At 28.9% G+C, this 19,121-nt stretch overlaps 1 protein-coding gene across 1 annotated transcript; it reads right to left on the bottom strand.

Moving 5' to 3' along the window:
* Positions 1 to 12,681: 12,681 nt before the first annotated feature.
* On the bottom strand, positions 12,682 to 18,032 carry LOC131847286 (aldo-keto reductase AKR2E4-like). The gene is made up of 7 exons (XM_059196829.1): positions 17,986 to 18,032; positions 16,591 to 16,674; positions 15,276 to 15,458; positions 14,838 to 14,954; positions 14,233 to 14,400; positions 13,411 to 13,614; positions 12,682 to 12,971 (listed from the first exon to the last, which is right to left on the bottom strand). Exons 1-7 carry the CDS (start codon positions 17,992 to 17,994, stop codon positions 12,717 to 12,719), a joined length of 1,020 nt encoding a protein of 339 aa, XP_059052812.1. The 5' UTR covers positions 17,995 to 18,032; the 3' UTR covers positions 12,682 to 12,716.
* Positions 18,033 to 19,121: the final 1,089 nt, after the last annotated feature.

The raw sequence follows: 19,121 nt of genomic DNA on the forward strand, positions 1-19,121 counted from the left end.
TAGCATTCGTAACAAAACAAATATGGAAAACAAAAGCAATACCATCCAATTCATATACCATTAAAATAAATTAATTGCATAATTGGCAATTGGATGAAAATATATTTTTTTAATAATTACACTTAAATATTTGGAACAAATTGGAAATAAATCATTTATAATCAATTTTTATGTCGTGTAGATCTATTAATTAATAACTAAAATATACCAAAAATTAAACTAAACATATTTGCCTTAATATTTAGTGCTCGTCCAAAGAAATGTTAGCCACACAAATTATTATGCAAAACTATTTCTATTGATACATATAATATTATAATAAAATAAAGTAAATACTACATAATATGCTAAATTTGAATCAATATTGATGAAATTTTAAATAAGTACACAATAATGTTTCGGTCACAGAAAAGAAATCGCGAGCCCTGGTACTGTCACATATATATATTGTGTATACTTTATTGTAATCTCAATTGTACGTGTCTGATGGACTTTGACACACAACAGTAGTATCTGGCACATATGTCACATTTCCGACCCACGGATCCATTATGAAACGTTCAACATGTTTCGATTGTCCTAGAATTATTTAGTTAAATGTACTTGCCTAAACAAATAAACTATATTTACCTACCTATTTATATTTTCGAAAAGTTTATATTTTTAATATGTGTTATTATGTCTCTGAAATAGCAATCAAACTGACAGCTTACCTCATATATGTATATTATGATATCGTCTGATATTCGTGATATTCCTGTATCGTTGATAATGTGGAGAACTACGCTGTCTCCAGCTATCTCTGTTCTCTAATTTCACAGCTATCTCTCACTATTTTAGAGAAATATTGCTTGTCGGCTGAGAAAGGTAAGACAAAGGTTGGCTACATTATACAAATAATTATAAATTGTATTTTTTTTATAACGCAGGGGACAAACGAGCATGCGGCTCACTTGATGGTAAGTGATTACCACCGCCCATAGCATCCGCAACACCAGGGAACTGCAAGTACGTCGTCGGTCTTTTAAAAAGGCAAAACCTTGAAGGTTTCCATACCGTATCGGTTCGGATATACAATTGATGGAAGGTGATTCCACAATGTGGTTGTGCGTGACAAAAAGTTTCTAGAAAATTGTACTGTAGAGGACCGCCATTCATCCAGATGATCAGGATGGTATTTTAGTTTCTGGCGGGTGGTACGGCGGTGAAACTCAGCAGCTGGTATTAATCCGAACAATTACTCAGAACACTCCCCGTGAATAAAACATATGCGGTAGAAAATGCACAGATAAGCCAATGGGTCGAGTCTGTTGTCTGCTAAATACAGTTCCAAATCCCCCAAATCTAATTTCCATCCTTGCATTCCTTCATATATATTTATATAGGTACATATATATTCAATTATCAATACTCTGCGCTGATTTAAATAGATTCTATTCTATGTTTATTTTTTGAGCAACCCTTAAAAACCGACGTGCAACTGTAACGCTCCCATTCATCTATTTGAGTACATATTTTTCATTCTCTATGTAAATAATTACATGGTAATCTGCAATCGATGACAATAATAATTTTGAAATTGAGGATAAATAATTATCATAATCATCTCTCATCTGTCATCCAAAATATCGAGGTCAACCAACATTACCTACTTAACATTGTTGATATATTAATTTGAGGTATATAAATTGCATAACTTAGAATTTAATGTAGTATTTTTTTATTATAATGACACAATAAAATCGGTTACATTCTACTTTCATAGTTAACTGAGAACAACCTAATAAATCTTTTAGTTTGGAGTGTAAACTAAGTTTTGGAACAAACAACTTCATCCCATTTGTTAAAAGTTTATCTGCTGTTTTATTTGTTAAAAGTTTGTATGTAAACACTAAAATATTAAGAGAGAAAATTATTAAATATTTAAACGAAATTTGTATTTTTCATACATATACTAGCTAAAACTATACTGGAATAAGTAGAAATGTCCATCTATTCCATATACATAAATTTAATACCATAAGTACAAATATGTACATGCAAAATATAATACGGATATATTTTCAATGAAGACGTCGATTATTAAAGGTACCTTTACTGTGTGACTTTGTTCGTTAATCGATCTGTTATTGCAATTTGGAATCGTTTTAGATACTTTTGCTCCAATCTTAAGGGAAATAAAAATTTGGAAAAATAAGTGTACTAGTTTCTTTGCACGATTGTCACAAAATGAGTGCTTGAAATTTTATAATACGCCTCCTAGTTTAAAACAGGATTTATTTATGAAGAACTTAGGAAGAAGGTTGTGTATGTATAAACAACATCTTCTACTTCTCATGTTCCAAGACTAGACATCCAAAGAAAAGCTTGCAAGAAATCGCATTTAGCAGTACCATTGCCGTTGTCTCTGTGATTAATTATTATCTGTAATTCTGATTTTCTTCAATGTAATAGTTTTCATAAAACAATAAAGACTATCTCTTGTATAATACATACCAGAACGCCATAACATACTTAGATATATATACGTACCAAATTCGCGTAATAGTTATGAAAACAAGAGAGGATAGCGTTTATTTAATGACAATTAGCGTTATGTTGGCTTTACTTTGATACCATATACTTGAAGAATTTATTTTCCGCTACATTTCAATTTTACGTCAGTTAAAGATTATGTTCCAACGATTTAAGGATTGGGCATGGGCAAACTTTTAACTATTTAAAACTTTTCTAATGGTGGTTCCAGTAAAAAAATTTACTGCAGCGATATCTTGCAAATATTGAATGGACTACATTTACTATAACATACACGTTAGGTTTCTTTTAGTTACTATTTATACATTTTGATAAAACCGTAAACTATACATAAATAATAGTCTACTTGTACAGTACAATAGGTTAAAAATGAATTTTAAAATTTTTGTTTGTTTGGAACTATTTGTCTTAGTTTTTGTGATTTCATTCCAATTCACAAAAGTTATATACTATATAAATCTATGTTATTCCAAATACCATAGCTACAAAATCGTTGATACAACTATTTTAATTTACGTACATCTACGAATATATTATTAATATTGTACATTTTTGTACTAACGAGGCGTACATTATATAAAATATTTAGTATATGTTATTATTAAATTGAATTACTCCATCAAGAATATTAATAAATCATAGAATATTAATAAAATATAACTTACAATGAATCTTCCATTTCATCCGCTTACATTATTAAACAGAAAATATTACCCGCCATTTCACCCATTATTAATTTTTGCATTTTTAGGCAATAGTAATTCATATGGTATATATAAAGTTGGTAAAGATATTTTTTTGTTTTATTGTCGATTAATTCACGTGTAGTCGATCAATCACTTCAAAACAGACATGGCTGAAATTTCAAGAATAAATAGAATATATATGTACGTATAATATGTACACTTTCAACAAGTATTAAGTACCTTATGAGATCAATTAATTTTTAATTATTTTCTAATCGAGTACATAAGCACTTCAGTTAATTAAAAATTGTGAAACGAAGAGTGTTTAATAGACAGTTCTTGGGGTCCTGTAAAAGTGAGAACTTTTAAAAAAGCTCCCAACAAAATAAAAATCATTGTGGAAGTTTTAATGAAACTCAAACCCAATTTATTATAAAAGTTTTAATGTAATCAAATATTATTTGATGTCTTCCAACCTTTTTAGGATTCAACGTCTAATTAGCTGACAAGAACCTTTATAATTTCATCGTCTGTGTAAATACGTTGTATAAGTGTATATAAATATATTATAATCTTTGACTTTGATTTATGTGACGTATACTTGGCATGTGTTTTACAAAACGCCAAGAACTGGTGTTTTCTTGCTAAAATATATTTAAAACAAATAGTATTCCACGAACTATAATTCTATTTCTAATAATAAATAAATGTGTTTAATATGAAAATGTAAATTCAATACAAAATTACCTTTAATTATATATGTAGGCATATAATGTTAAACAACCCTAAAGGAGCGGGATCTCCTATCATAAGTATTTAATTTTACTTACAAGATGAAAAAAGTTAATTTAATTTTTTTTATTATTATGTTACATTTTTAATAATCATAATATACAGACTACCAGAGATTTCGTATAAAGACATTTGCGGAAGTACCTTTGTCACACCCATTTCCGTAAGCCTCAAAGTGTGTTTCGGTTGGTGAGTGACACATGGCAGTGAAATTACATGGTATAGAGGTATAACACCCTTAGTCTAAGTATAAACACACGGGGGGTACTACAGCGTTACATATAGTTATAAAAGACCGTTCACACAATAAATATGTGAGTCATAGAAAGCGTTTTAGAGTATTTTAAACATTTTCTTTCCTTATCATGTCAACCAAGCAATCTTCATGACTGGGTACTTAATTTGTATAATAACATAGTTGCTTGACATTGAAAATCTACGTTCATATTTAGTTAGCTTATTCCAGGTTGTTAATTGTAAATATTAAGTATGTATCATTACACATACCATATTCATACCTACATAGTGTGATTTTAGAAAGGTATGTATATATATATAATTTGAGTTGTTAATATATGACATAACAAAATATACCATTTTAATTTACCCCTGTTGCAACGATTAATTTTATATAGTTATCGAGTAACTTCAATAACTTTCTACACACAATAAAGGAACATATAAATACCTATATAATACATACAATATTATCCACCATATTATTATTTTATTCTATAAGTTAAACGATTAACATGTTATATACCCTTTCCTCAAAATTTGCCATCATCATTTTATTCAGTTTACCTAATATCTAGGTATAGGTAATATTATCAATAATAGCTACTTCAGAGCACAATAGATACTGTAAACACAGACCTTTCCTTCTACTACCAATATAGTGAGTACGTGAGAGAAATATCGCAAACGAAATCATCAGAAGCCGACAATTCTTAGACAAAAAAGTTCTTTTTGTAACCTTTAATATTGCCGCTACTTTTGTAGAAGAAACAACAAAACGACATCGCTTGTTATCGCATGAACGGCGCAAAATTGCTATTCGAGTGAAAAATCTCAATTCATCACATTCAGTGAACTTTGACTGTATATACCAAAGAACAGGCTTTTACTCCTTAATAATATACATAGAATACTTAGTGTCTACTGCTCAACTTTTCTATTTTATATTCAAAAATGTCTTTGTGAAGTCAATTTGGTAACGGAACAATATGAAATATTATTCAGAAGAAACTTTTCTCATTCAACGAAAACTCTTTAAGAATTACTATCTTGGAATCATTGCTTTTTGATTAATTGTTCAAAACCTTTCACGGTTTTAAGTTAATTCGAAAGCCTCTTAAGGAATTTGTTTGAATTACTACAGGGACTTAAAATTTTTATTTCATTAGACAAGAATTTTTATTTTATATCGACTAACTTATTTTTTTATTATAATATAATTTATCTGTTTACTATACCAAATACATTGATAGTCATGACATACATTGATGTTAATGTTTGAGCAATAAACCATTTATTTTCTTATTTTATAACGAAAATATAATATAATGTCAGCAAACATATTAGCAATCAGAAGAAACTGATTTCATGTGATTTAAACAAATTATAAACATTTGTTTGTATTGTATTTCTTTCTGTCCATTTTTTCATGTTATCAAACAATGATAATTTGTGTAATCTTCTAACTTTGGTATATCTATATCTATATTTATAGCAAAGTATCTAACACTCTTACTTAGAGTAACTATTGTTTGAAGAGGCTATGTACAAACAAGAATATGCAAGCAGCTACCAAAGTTTACTCTGAACATTATTACGGGGTTGTGGCCTGCCCTTGTTTAGATAAGGGAAAAATCAATCAATGTTAAAATATTTACGGGAACGAATACAGAAATTATATTACAATCGGAAAAAGGAAAGACCCTTTAGATCTACTTACTGAGAAATAATTTGGTGAAGGAAATAGAACACTTAAAAATAAATTACTTAGAAATCGCCGTATTAGACGAATTACAGCATGAATTTATAATAATTACAAAAATATTATTTTTAATAACTACACTACTGATAACAAAAAATGAACGTTTATTAGAGAAAATAAATAATAATTCATAACACATACAAACAATATTTTACTAAAATGTTATAGTTCCGTTCCTCTTCATGTGTAAAAAATGACTATTTTTATTCTGCTCATGAATGAAACGACTGCACGAATACAAATCAATAAAATAAAATTTATGATATGAACCGTCGTACAATAAAACTCTAAATGTCTTTTCTATTATTTTTTAACGGCGTCTGGAATAAAATAGTAGCTCCCATTGCCTACATGATTCAGTTTTATTAAAAATATTGGTTGTATAACAACATTATGATATTAAAAACTGTAAGAGTTCTGCAATGAATAGTAAAAATCGCCCAATACATTCTGAATTCATTAATAAATAATCAGTACATTTATTATATTGCAGTTATTACATTTTCAATTCATATTTATATATTTTTTTAATATAATATAGTAATAAATAAATATATATACAAATTATACTTTGATTATATATATTTGAGGATTAATTGCTCGTGTACAATTTAAATTAATTTTTATGTAGAGTTTGTGATATATTTCTAATTGTTGTGCCTGGCAAGAAAAATATAAACAATTCTGACTGTTGTGTAGTAAATTGGACTTAATAGAGTATTTGAACGTGAAAACAAACTAAATTCATAAACTTATTAAAGATTTAACTTCAACTAGACTAGAAGCAATCGAGGAACCACAAAAAGTTAAATTGCTCAAGTTTTAATTTACGGAACTCAGTAACTCCCTTTCTCGGTTTTCTTGTTATGATATTCATAAAAAGCAAACGTCATTTTTAGGGTTCCGTAATATAATTAAAAAAAAACAAGTATATAGATATTCAAACTTAATATTTGTACAAATACATATAGATTTGAATTTAAACGATAAACATTTGTGAATTAAATTCATCGGAAAACTATAAACCTATTGAAATTATAAAAATTACAATATTACAATATTTTTGTCTGTTAATTTATTTTATCCACAGAATATAATTCAATTTTAGTCTATGGTAGTAATTACGATAACACACTAAAAACAGATGGAATTAAAAATATATTCCTATTGAGATATTTATTATTAAATGAAAAAGAGTTCATGGGTATTCATTGACATGATCAATTCTTATTTATGACGGAAAAATCTTGTCTAAGATATTAGCTTAAGTAAAATCGGTAGGTATGGGAAATATAATATGTGAAACCATACAAATTACCTGAGAATATTCGAGCAAACAACTTGAAGTTCAATAAACAATAAAACCGAAATATGGCTTATTAGGCAGTGACAATATATATTTTTATTTTTCCAATTATTATACAGATTTAATTGAAAAAATAATGTAAAAGAATTATTTTTAATTAATATATTGTACCTATATGTTTCAGGTGTATGATGTATGGAAACTCTAAGTGATACACTAATAAACGAAAACAATATTTTATTTTGTATTACAGAAAATACATTTATACAACATATAATATAAATTAAAATGTATACTCATATGTGTAAAATAAATTACCAGTATATTGAATTAAGACTCAAAAACAAATAAAACCATTTCTTTAAACATTCGCACAATTTTACGTAAATTGTTAACTGAGAAAGATTGCTAAAAAGTTTTGTAATAAAATGATCATAGAATAACGGTGAGTGTAATAGTGGTTATTTATGATCCGCCGATGACTTGAAGGAATTTGGAGAAAATTGCAACAAGTCAGAAGTTATTAGTGACATAGCTATCAATCTTGTTCAGTGGATCTCATGTCACGTGTTGATTCTTTTATTATTTCACTTTATTCTTACCTAGATACGAAGTATTTTATTCTAATACATAATTTTATTTATTTATTCCTACGTAGAAGTAGGTAGGTAGTATTTTCTGCAGATTTATTTATGGATGTGTCTTCAGTCATATAAAACATAAGTCGTCTACGTGAATACATGCTTGACAATTTTTCAACCGCTAAGCAGCTTTGTAAGATCTGTTGGTTGAAGTCAGAGAAATTACAGAATAAGGGGCATGATACCTTAGTTCTACGGAATGGCAACGCATATTACCAGGTGAATATGCTATAAACATCGTCATATGGGAACTGGATGTCTGTAGTCCACTATATGTAGGAGCCTACATGTTCATCAACATCCAGTTGGATGTACGCAGATGTTGTCTATATATATACTCATATAAACAACAGTTACGATTTATTATCAGGGAGGGACTTCAGATTGTTTCTTATGCTAATTGCATAAAAAATACGCAGGCAAGAAATTACAGATTTATTAAGCAACTTCTACATTTTGAATGTTGAAAATACTACTGATTGTTTAGGAAATTCGTAATGTAGGTAATACCTAATTTCGAAACAACACAAACACTGTCCGACATTAAAGTGTACTGTTAAACAATTATTTTGATAAAGTTAGCAGATTGCGCTAGTCAGCGGGATGCCACAAGAAGCTTCGTGGTAAGCGGTACGGTACAGGAAAGTTAACGCTTTGTCGGCGTTTGAGCTACAATAATGATAGTAATGTAAGCTATGCACTTTGAGGATTCCGTGGTTTTAGTGTTTTCCTGTGTGGGATAATAATGAATCATATTTTTAAGTACCTACTTAGACATTACTTATATTACACCTTTTAAAAGAAAAACTTTATTGCTTAATAATAATGTTTTAAGTTTCTCCTCTCATTATAAACTTAGAAATAAGTTTGTAAAATTATCTCTAGAAATTGGAAGAATTTTGAATGGCTGGAAAAATAGTAACTGGATTTCGCTTGAAATATTATGTAGAGTTGTGCAGCCGATTCACTGGAAACTGAATATTAAAGTGGATTGGATTTCTCCGGTTCATCCAATATCGGGAATGCATTCATTCGCATTCTGGTGTTCCTACTACTTCACCAGAAGTGTGCTTGCATACCAATGGCATACAATTTGCAAAGTAGAGATGTAATGACAGTCACCGTATGATTGCAAATCAAAATACATCTTATATATTATATACGACATAACGTTTGTTAATCTCGCTAAAACTCGAGAACAGCTGAACCCATTTGGCTAATTTTGCTATTGAAATATTTGTAAAGCTCCAAGGAAGGTTTAGATAGTGGGGAGAAAATATAAAGAAATTGCACGGAAAATAGTAAAACAAACAATTTTTTTTCCCATACAAACTGTTCATACCTGTCAAATAGCTTTTTATCCGCTTAGAAATTTATTGTGTAACTAAACTTCCAAAAAACCTTTAACATATTATTTAATTCTGAAGCGAAACTGTTTGCGGGGTCAACTAGTTATGAGTATAAATAAAATGTGTCAATCTTAATTTTAGTCCCTTATGTATTCATTGTCTATTCTCATTACAAATGTTTGGGTTTACATATGTCTATATATGTTTTATTTTTATCTTTAACTTTCTTTTTCATTGCTACTCTATTTTTGTACGATAATCATGATTTCTTTTTCATTGAAAGAATTTTACAGAAACGACAAGAATTGTTTACTATACGTAATTTACATTTAAATTCTAAATTTTGTTAAAGCACCGCCCACATGAATCTCTTTTTATCTACAATGCTTAACTAGGAGAAAATGCCTCAAGGTGTTAAGTCAACCATGTGCACTTTTTTTAACAAAATAAATATTTTTTATGCATTAAAGTTTTAACTAAATAAATAAAAATGATTCGCTCTGGTACAAAATCAATGTAAAATTTATTATGAAGTCGTACCTTCTGCAATTATCATTCAATTACCACAAGAAGAGTGTAAATAATAATTAGACGCAGTGACGAACATTAGCATAACTGAGGCCAAGTTTTCATATTCCAACAGCTAATATGAAATTCCTGCTGAGGAACGAATATCTAATTCTGACTAAAGAACCAAAGCTGGTGTAACACCAGACATGAATATTAATCGTCTATATCTTCGGATGCAGACATTGTAGAAATCATCTTGGATCGCAGAAATGGAAATCGCACGCTTCACTTGCATTTTGTCATTAATATGATTTGAAGTTTCATATTCAAATAGCGAAATTCTGGATAAGTATACGCTAGCCGGTGGTATATTAAATATCGGAGATATGTTACTTGTCGGATTGTAAAGTCGTGCGGAAAAGGGTTCGTAGGTAATTCCTACACAATTTGGTATATCAAGTACGGTGCTGAAGTTTAAACTGTATTGAATTATGAATATACAAATATAAATAAGACATGAGTTTAGAAATCAGTTTTGCCCCTTTGTGATAAGCTTATATTAACTTCATTAATTATAGAATGTATACCAAAGTACGAATTTCAAATGATGCATAGAACAATATTTCACAATGTTTAATTATTCAGTTACTATCTTCATTACTGTGCAATCTGAAATTCGTTTAATAATAATTAATATTTTGATTAATTCATTGATTAAGTAGATGATAACTCTATATTGTTGGGTTTTTCTTTTCATTCAAATATTTTTGTGCATTTGTGTATGGTTAAATACCTCTAGAAGATTTGGTTATTATAATATTAATTAGCAGATTAATTGTGTATACAATGATCAACCGATAACGGAGTTATCTTCTTTTGATTAAGTTCATAGAGAACGAATGTCGTCTTATTTTTAAATAGGTACACTTCTTATTTTAAAAAACAATACTACTTATACTATTATTTAAATGAACAAATATATAGTTATATACAGCTATAATAAGATTGTTAACAACGGGAATAAGATAGGTAATGTAATAGAACGGTGACGTCAATGTAAAGAAACATTTCAATGATAAGACGAGAGATCTTGAAGCATTGAACGTAGTGACCAAGTGCCGTTGCTTTATCGCCAAAATGGAAAACAATACAACAGCTTATACTTAATGTAAATAGCAACTAGTTTTTGGGACACTTCGCAGTAACAGTTCCGTAATAAATGTTTCCCTGACGGAATTGATTATGGCTCGAAGCCAGTACACAGCGGCACAGTTGGCGAATACAGTTTCACAGATTTAGCACTATCTACGTGGCAAAATGTATTTTTTCCACTTGGTCGAGCCCAGTAGTGCTATGAGTTCGAGTTCCTCGCATTCACGGATTTTTCAATCTATCTACAACACAGAACGACCGGTAGTCCAAACTAAACGTTAGGTTTTGCCTCGATAAATTTTAAATCACCCGGAATAAATTTTCCCGGATTATTTTAGTGGAAAGAAATATTTCGATGCACATATGAGACATGAATAATAATGTGTGGCGTGGAGTTTGATTATGGCCTCTAATAAAGCCGCTGTTAATATATGTTATGAGAATATTTATTTTATTGGACATATTTTTTATAGTACAACTAGCTGACCCCGCAAATAATATTGCTATTAAAAATACCGGTTGGTGATAGAAGGGTGATAATTTAGGGTTGTATGTATTTTTAATAACACATAATAAAAATTTTGCCTAAAAAATAAAAAATAATGTTAAGGGTAGAGTTAGACCTACTGAATATGCATATAAAATTTCATAAAAATCGGTCAAGTCGTTTTAGAGAACTATGGTAACTAACATTCTGACGCGAGAATTTTATATATAGGATTAACACATGTATACTATGACTGATTACATAGAAACTGATTATACATCCAGTAGTATGTAATATTATGTTATCTGTGGTAGTACTATAAGGGTTGTCTCTTGCACATTTTCACCTAATTTCTTATTCAAGTTACAATGACTTTTTATCATATTTTATGCAGGCAAAACTACATAATGTTGTCAGTTTTTTTTAAAAAAAATTATTAGCAGCAGCTGCAATTTTGCCCATTTGAATTTCCTTTGACAGCTTACGAAAGCATTATACATACATCAGAAATTAGCATTAATGTCGTTGTATTTATAATATAATAATAAGAAAAGGAACAAGATTTTTATTGTATGTACTTATTCGGTGGTTACTTTTTTAGTTCATTTTTATAACCTAGACATTACTGCTACTTAATGAAACTTCTAACATGATTTTACGACCCTTCCGTGATGGTAATAAAGTGATAGAACTACTTAGCGGATTTTCGCGAGAACATTTTTCTATGATAACAACTGAAGTAGAATATTCCTTTGGTTGTTATCAAAATGTTTTTAGACATTTATTAATTAGTTATACAAGGTACATGTACAAACATTAAATGTTTATGAAATAAATATTTTTACAGGTCCTTTTAAATTCTAATTATAAAGAAAAATGGTTCTCAGTTCGGTCAGTCAGTGTTTGTTCGTATATTGGTATTAGTTCCAATATGTATACATATATTATCATGTTTTTGTATTAAATAAAACAAATAACAAGTACGGATTTTTTTTATATGGAAAAAATAGTCGATTACGTATATAGCCTACATTATAATATAGTTATAAGGTCTTTATATATAAACGTATTGAGATCGTATGACTTTTTGAAAAGTACTACATATTGTAGTAACTAAAAAGAAACAAAGAGAGCAGTACAAGGTCTGTACATTGTTTGTGGATTTTGATGTTGAGGAATAAAAATAATGAAAGTAAATTATGTTAAATATTATTTAATGACGTAAAACTTTGAAAATATATTTTTAATTATAATATTGTTTAATCGATGTCCAGATTCGCTCCATTCTTCCATGATTTTAAAGCCAACGGAATCTCCAATTTAACCGGGCGTTTTTCAAATGGATAATTAGTAAAGTCTTGCCAGAAGGCTGGTACAACTGTGCGGTAGCCATTATCAAATTGAGCTATAGTTCTGACATCTTCATTATCGAGGGCAAAATCGAAGATTGACGCATTTTCCAATACTCTCGTCCTCGTTACAGTTTTTGGAATGGATACAATACCCCGTTGATACTGAAATAGTAAAAAAGCATGTTTTTTATTCTATAGATTAAATTTAAAAACCTTTGTCTGTTTATTAAGAGAAGTTCAAAAGTACACTTATATGTTGCTTATTTTGATATTTGTTTACAGTCCAAACAGATGTTTATTTGATATACAACAGACTCCTTTTTCCCTATTAATATCTAAATTTTAACAAATTAATGTAACTAATTAAATTATGTCATTTTACAATTCATAATGTATTAATATATATACGAGTACTTCATTTTGTTCAATCCTAATTTAAAAATTGCAATTATTTACATATATTTTGAAATATGATTCTGGCCAGTGATAAAAAATACTACCAAGATGTTCATTAATTATAATGAACATCACTAATAACATAAATAAATACTTTGTCATAACTAGATATATGAACCATAAAATACAGGGAAGTTACACTCACCAAATATCTTAAAGTGACCTGTGTCACAGTCTTTCCATATTTCTTGCCAATAGCCACCAGTGTTGGATTATTCAATTTGGGTTCAGGACTATTTGGTTGTGCACGGCTGGGTACCATGGTACCAAATGGAGAATAAGCTACAACCACTATATTATTGGCCTGACAATAGTCAACAAGTTCTTTCTGACCTAAGTTTAGATTAATCTGTAAAATAATATATTCTGTAGTATGAAATATAACAGAAAGGTCTTTCTGAAAAGCAGAAACAGGTGATTGAAGATCTTGCAATGCCTGCATAGATATTCGAAAATTGTAGCTAATCATATTAATATTGCTCTATTAATTTAATAGCTACGCCACAGATACGAAACACATATGCACATACATTCAGATACTTAGATACGTAAAAATAAATGAACACAATCACAGCTATTATTGAAGTATTATTAGTACTCTTGCAATCGACATGCAACGGGCATTCGTTTTCCGATACTTAAATCCAACATGATAGGGGTCGAGCTTACATCTCAAATCTGTCAGATCAATTTGGTTCGTCATTGGTATTTGACCTCAACGTAGTGTATTCCAATTTGAAACTAACATAAGTAATTTAGTAATTAGATTTTATATCACAGCCCTTGGTGTATGTTGGTGTACTTTCGCCACTCTCAAGGCGAAGGTAATGCCTCAGAAATATTGATTAAAGCTTATTTCAAACGCTACACAAATCCTCTGTGAATTAATTATTAAAATTTACATCTAATAACTCTGCAATATTCTTATTCATAATTTAATAACAAAATTGTAGGAAAAAGAGAATACCTCAACTTGATTAGATGCAGGAACAACTTTGCTATTAGCAAGTAGCCTCTTCAATTGTTCGACGTTGAAGTTTGAAACACCAATGGCCTTTACTAATCCTTTTTGTAAAACAGATTCAAAACCACGCCATGTTTCGAGGTAATCAATCTTCTCGTCGACACCATCTTGCTGAAAAAAAAATACATACGTTTGAATTACAATCACTTCAAATTTGTTTAAAAATAAGTTAAATCCATTGTGAAATACACTTTTTTATATACGAAGAACTTCAATACCACTTTAGAAGACACTTTTTAAACTCCTCTATATATTACATTCCTGGCTGATCTACAGTGATCAGTCATCATATCTTAAATTAAAAAATAACTTTGACTATCTAATTATTTTTGTTAGGTTTTACTATATATAGATTGATCAAAGTAGGTAATATATATAATATAATAGGAAAATTTAAAAATGTTGGAGTTTAAATTTGAGATTCGTATCCAAACTCATCCTTAAATCATCGAGTTAGATGTTCATAAGTTGAGTAGGTACTATTTGTATGCAAACTAAGTTGTAAGTGACAGCTGGTAGAATATCTTACGAATTCTCAATAAACTTACCGATATTGACATAGGCCAGTGCATTAAAACAAGATCCAAATATTCAAGATTCATGCGCCGTAATGAAGCTCTGACTGAGACCTCAACATCTGCTTCACGGTGGTAATGATGCCAGACCTGAAAAATTATTAGTTACATATAAGTGGTACATATAAGACATCTGTGAATATTTCTCATTATATAAATTTATACACATATATATACTATAATTAACCTGCGAAGAGATATCTAGTATTTTTTACACAAATTAAACAAGATAAATAACTCAAATGTCAGTCTGGAGGAGGAGAAACAAATAGCATATATCATTAGCATTTCTATTAATTCTTTTTAGAATGTTCTTATTTTAATAATTTTTCCATGTGTCCATGTATACTTAAAAAAACGTCCTCATATAAAACTGGAAATAAATTTACTGTTAAACGTGTTAAAACTAACCTTGGTAGTAACAAACAATTCCTCCCTCTTCACAACTCCTTCCTTTATCTTTTTATTTATCACTTCCCCTACTTCCGGCTCCACCCTGTATAAATGTGCTGTATCAATATGCCGATAACCTATGTCAATGGCATAGGATAGAGCATCTACCATCTTCGGCAGGTCAGTTGTATCGAATACACTCTGAAATATTAATCAATATTTAGATTATTACCCGTAAAACATTTTTGTTTAAAATCTTAATAAAATATAATTACATATACTAATGCAATATTTTTATTATATCGAGGTAAACGAATTGTACCATTGCATATACTTTATGCAATGGTACAATACAATTTCTGCGTGGCTATATCTATTTCTGCTGACGAGTAGGTTAGGTACCTTTGTTTGTTTCCGGTGAAAGGGAAAATACCACAGGGTGCGAAGGCATTACACCTTAGCCCTATGGAATGTTAACAAATGAGGGATACCACAAACATAATGAAGTGATGTCTGTACATGGAAATATAGTGTACATAAAAATATATATACATATATATGAGTGTTCGCGCCTACAAAGTTCCATACAGCAATTAATTTTTTTTTTGGTTATTGTTTAATTATTCATAAAGGCGCTTATAAATAAAGGGTAGACAAATTATTACTTTGAAATTGAAGAGCAATGTCATTCAAACACTTTCTACTAGACAGCCAATACATTCGCATCTATCCATACAGTTATACACATTTTTATACATTCTTTAAATCAAGTAAATTACATGAAGCAATAAATCTTATATTCAACAAAAAAAGAGTTTCTCTATATAACCATAAGAAGCTCCAGATGTCATCCTAGACAATGAGCGTTTGCCACTTTCCGTCCAATACACCATCAGCTTATTTTCTATTCCATTTAAAAACAAATTTAATTATTAAGTCATATCGCGTTTTTAATAAACTTTATCCTTCACCCAAATTTCATGTTGCCTGTGACGTTCGTAATTATAGTTAGAAATTTTGACAGTGCATGAACTTCGGCGCAACGGATTGATACTTCAAGCTAGGCATTAAAATTTGCAAAACAAAATTTCGATATAACAAGTTATAATTATTTGTACGGATTTTACTAGACTAGTGTAAGTTGTATGCTTGATAAAGCTGAAGCTGAATACAGCTTGAGTATCTTTGTATTAGCTACGTGAAGGAAGCGATTTTGAATGAGCAGGACAGTTTGCTTGTTTACCATTATTGTGTACCGGTATTGTATTGTGTACCGGTATTGTATTGTGTTACCGATTACTCGAATTAAACTTCATAAAATTTCATATTTTACCTTTTCATTGAGACCGAGCCATGTTCCATATCCCACTGTTGGGATATCTCTGCCATTATTAAGCTTAATCGTTGGAATATTTAACTGAAATAAAAAAGAGATGTGTTTTTAAACAATATCTAGTTTAAAATGATAATATGTTCATATTTAAAAAAAAATTTTGATTAATTTATGATATTTTATTTTTATTTATTAAATAAAAAAGATAATATGCTAAATATATTAAATTTATGTCTCTATTGAGAATAAGAATTATACTGAGTTAGTAAAAAATAAAATACAATACAGTATAAAAAAATAAATTTAGAACACAAATTAGGTATATTGTTAACAAGTGTAAATATTTAAACTACTTCTAATCCCGTTTAATTAATATTTCCGGTCATGCCACAAAATATGTACGTAAAATAATATTTTAATATAACTGTTGCAAACTCTTTGCACATTTTAATATATTTATTTTTCTACCAATTTTAAATGTATTTTCTTTTAGAATTGTCATATCTACTTATTGACACTTTTTGTCTTACAACCGTTTGTACACGTATTTTCATTATAAGTATTTACAACTTTCTATCCATTGTTTGATTTACAGTACACATACAGTCCACTCATTCTATAACCTACATTTTGGTCCTACTTCGGCAGAATTCCAACATTTACATCCTACAATAACATCATAGATGTTATATTAAAATTTTATGTATATATAATTGATATAACTAACAGATGTACCAGATATGTGAATACCAATAAATATTAGAAACGTGAAAGTGAGTTTATTTGTTTATTTTATATGTTATATTTTTAAGCATTACGGTCTGAATAAATTGACGTAAAATTTACCATATTCATACATACACAGCGGAGAAATACATATTAAAAACAGACAACGCAAGTAAATTTTTTATAGTTTGTTATGTAGTAATTTTTTTACCCCACCCAGAAAGTTTAAATAGCATATTTTTTATTTTTTTTATTAAGAAATAATAATAACAATTCAATAAAAAATAGGTTATTTTTTATCTACCCACATTGGTTTGTAATTATTAGATGTATAGACGAAGTCACGGTAAAAGACAGTATTTTATTCGAGTACATTCTGAATAGACATCAGTAATAAATTTGTAATAAAACATTCATACACACAATACATTATTTGTACATACGTATAGATACAAAACTATCAACCATATGCGTTTCAACTACAAGGTCATAATAGAATACGTATTTCCTATAACTTTTGTGTTTTAATTCTGTTTAATGTTAGAACTGGAACAAATGTATGATTTTATAAAATACTCTATTTCTACACGTCGTACTTTTCAATACAGAGGGACACAATAATTACATATATAATATTTTAGTGGTAATTTTGAAATAACAAAAACTCACCTGAGCCATCGTGAGCACGATATTATGCGTGTTTAATATGCCGGCCGGCTGTTCCACAACTGACTATAGTACCACCAAATCACATAACATTGAAGCTATAAATATCACAGATTCGTGATTACAAGTGGTATTACAAGCGTTGGTAAAAAAGTCTCTTATATATACGCGAGTATACATTTATTTTCACACTACTTATCGTATTAGAAACCGACTTCATAGAGATATTTTTTAATTTATATATTCCTGTATATACTACGTAGGTATATGTCAACTATGTGTTAGGATGCTATGGGACCGACATACCCTAGACAAATATAAATGAAAACAGTTGCTGCGCATTTTAATATGTGTACGATATACGTAATATATTCTAAAATTACAATTACAAACAAATCTTCTTATATATTTTTTACTTATACAAATTCTTTACATTGTAATTAAGTCAATGTACCATACATTGAATTGACGATTGATACATTGAAAAATTACATCATATAAAAAATATTTAGATGAAACTTACTAAATCAAACAAACTACACATCTTTTATTTTTAAAACTTTTAGTCATTTATGAAAAGGAAGATTTTACTAAAATGTTCCTTGTCATATATAGTACATTACCAAAAACTAGACATACTATTATAACTGCTTTGTTTTAATTAGATACTGTTATCAATAAGTAAGTTCTTAAATAAGTTTTTATTTATTTAGGCGATAGTTACAAATTCAGCGAATTATTCTTAAGTTTTAAATACAATTCATAATAAACGAACTTATAGGGAGTCTTGTTGTTAATCAATCAAACTTATTCTAGAATGTGATTCAAATAAATAACATATAAAAGTATATTAATTTTTTTATGTAAAGAATGGTATATCTGAACTATTAATTTTTAACTCTTTGTTGATAACGTATCTTGTTTTTACAGTCATGGGCAGTGGAAGAAAAATCGGTTAAACTGATAAATGATACTCAGATTGTTAATAAGATAAATAAGAATGGCTTTTGATAGTCAACAAATGATAAAATTGACTGATAAAGTGATATAACATACAGTCACGGGTTCGATTTCGCATCATACAAAAATGGAGCAAAAAAAATATTCTTATAATTTACCTCCCTACCTATTTTAATAAT

This window comes from Achroia grisella, unplaced genomic scaffold (assembly GCF_030625045.1).
Source record: "Achroia grisella isolate CSIRO2021 unplaced genomic scaffold, CSIRO_AGI_Agris_v1 utg517, whole genome shotgun sequence".
Classification (NCBI taxonomy): domain Eukaryota; kingdom Metazoa; phylum Arthropoda; class Insecta; order Lepidoptera; family Pyralidae; genus Achroia; species Achroia grisella.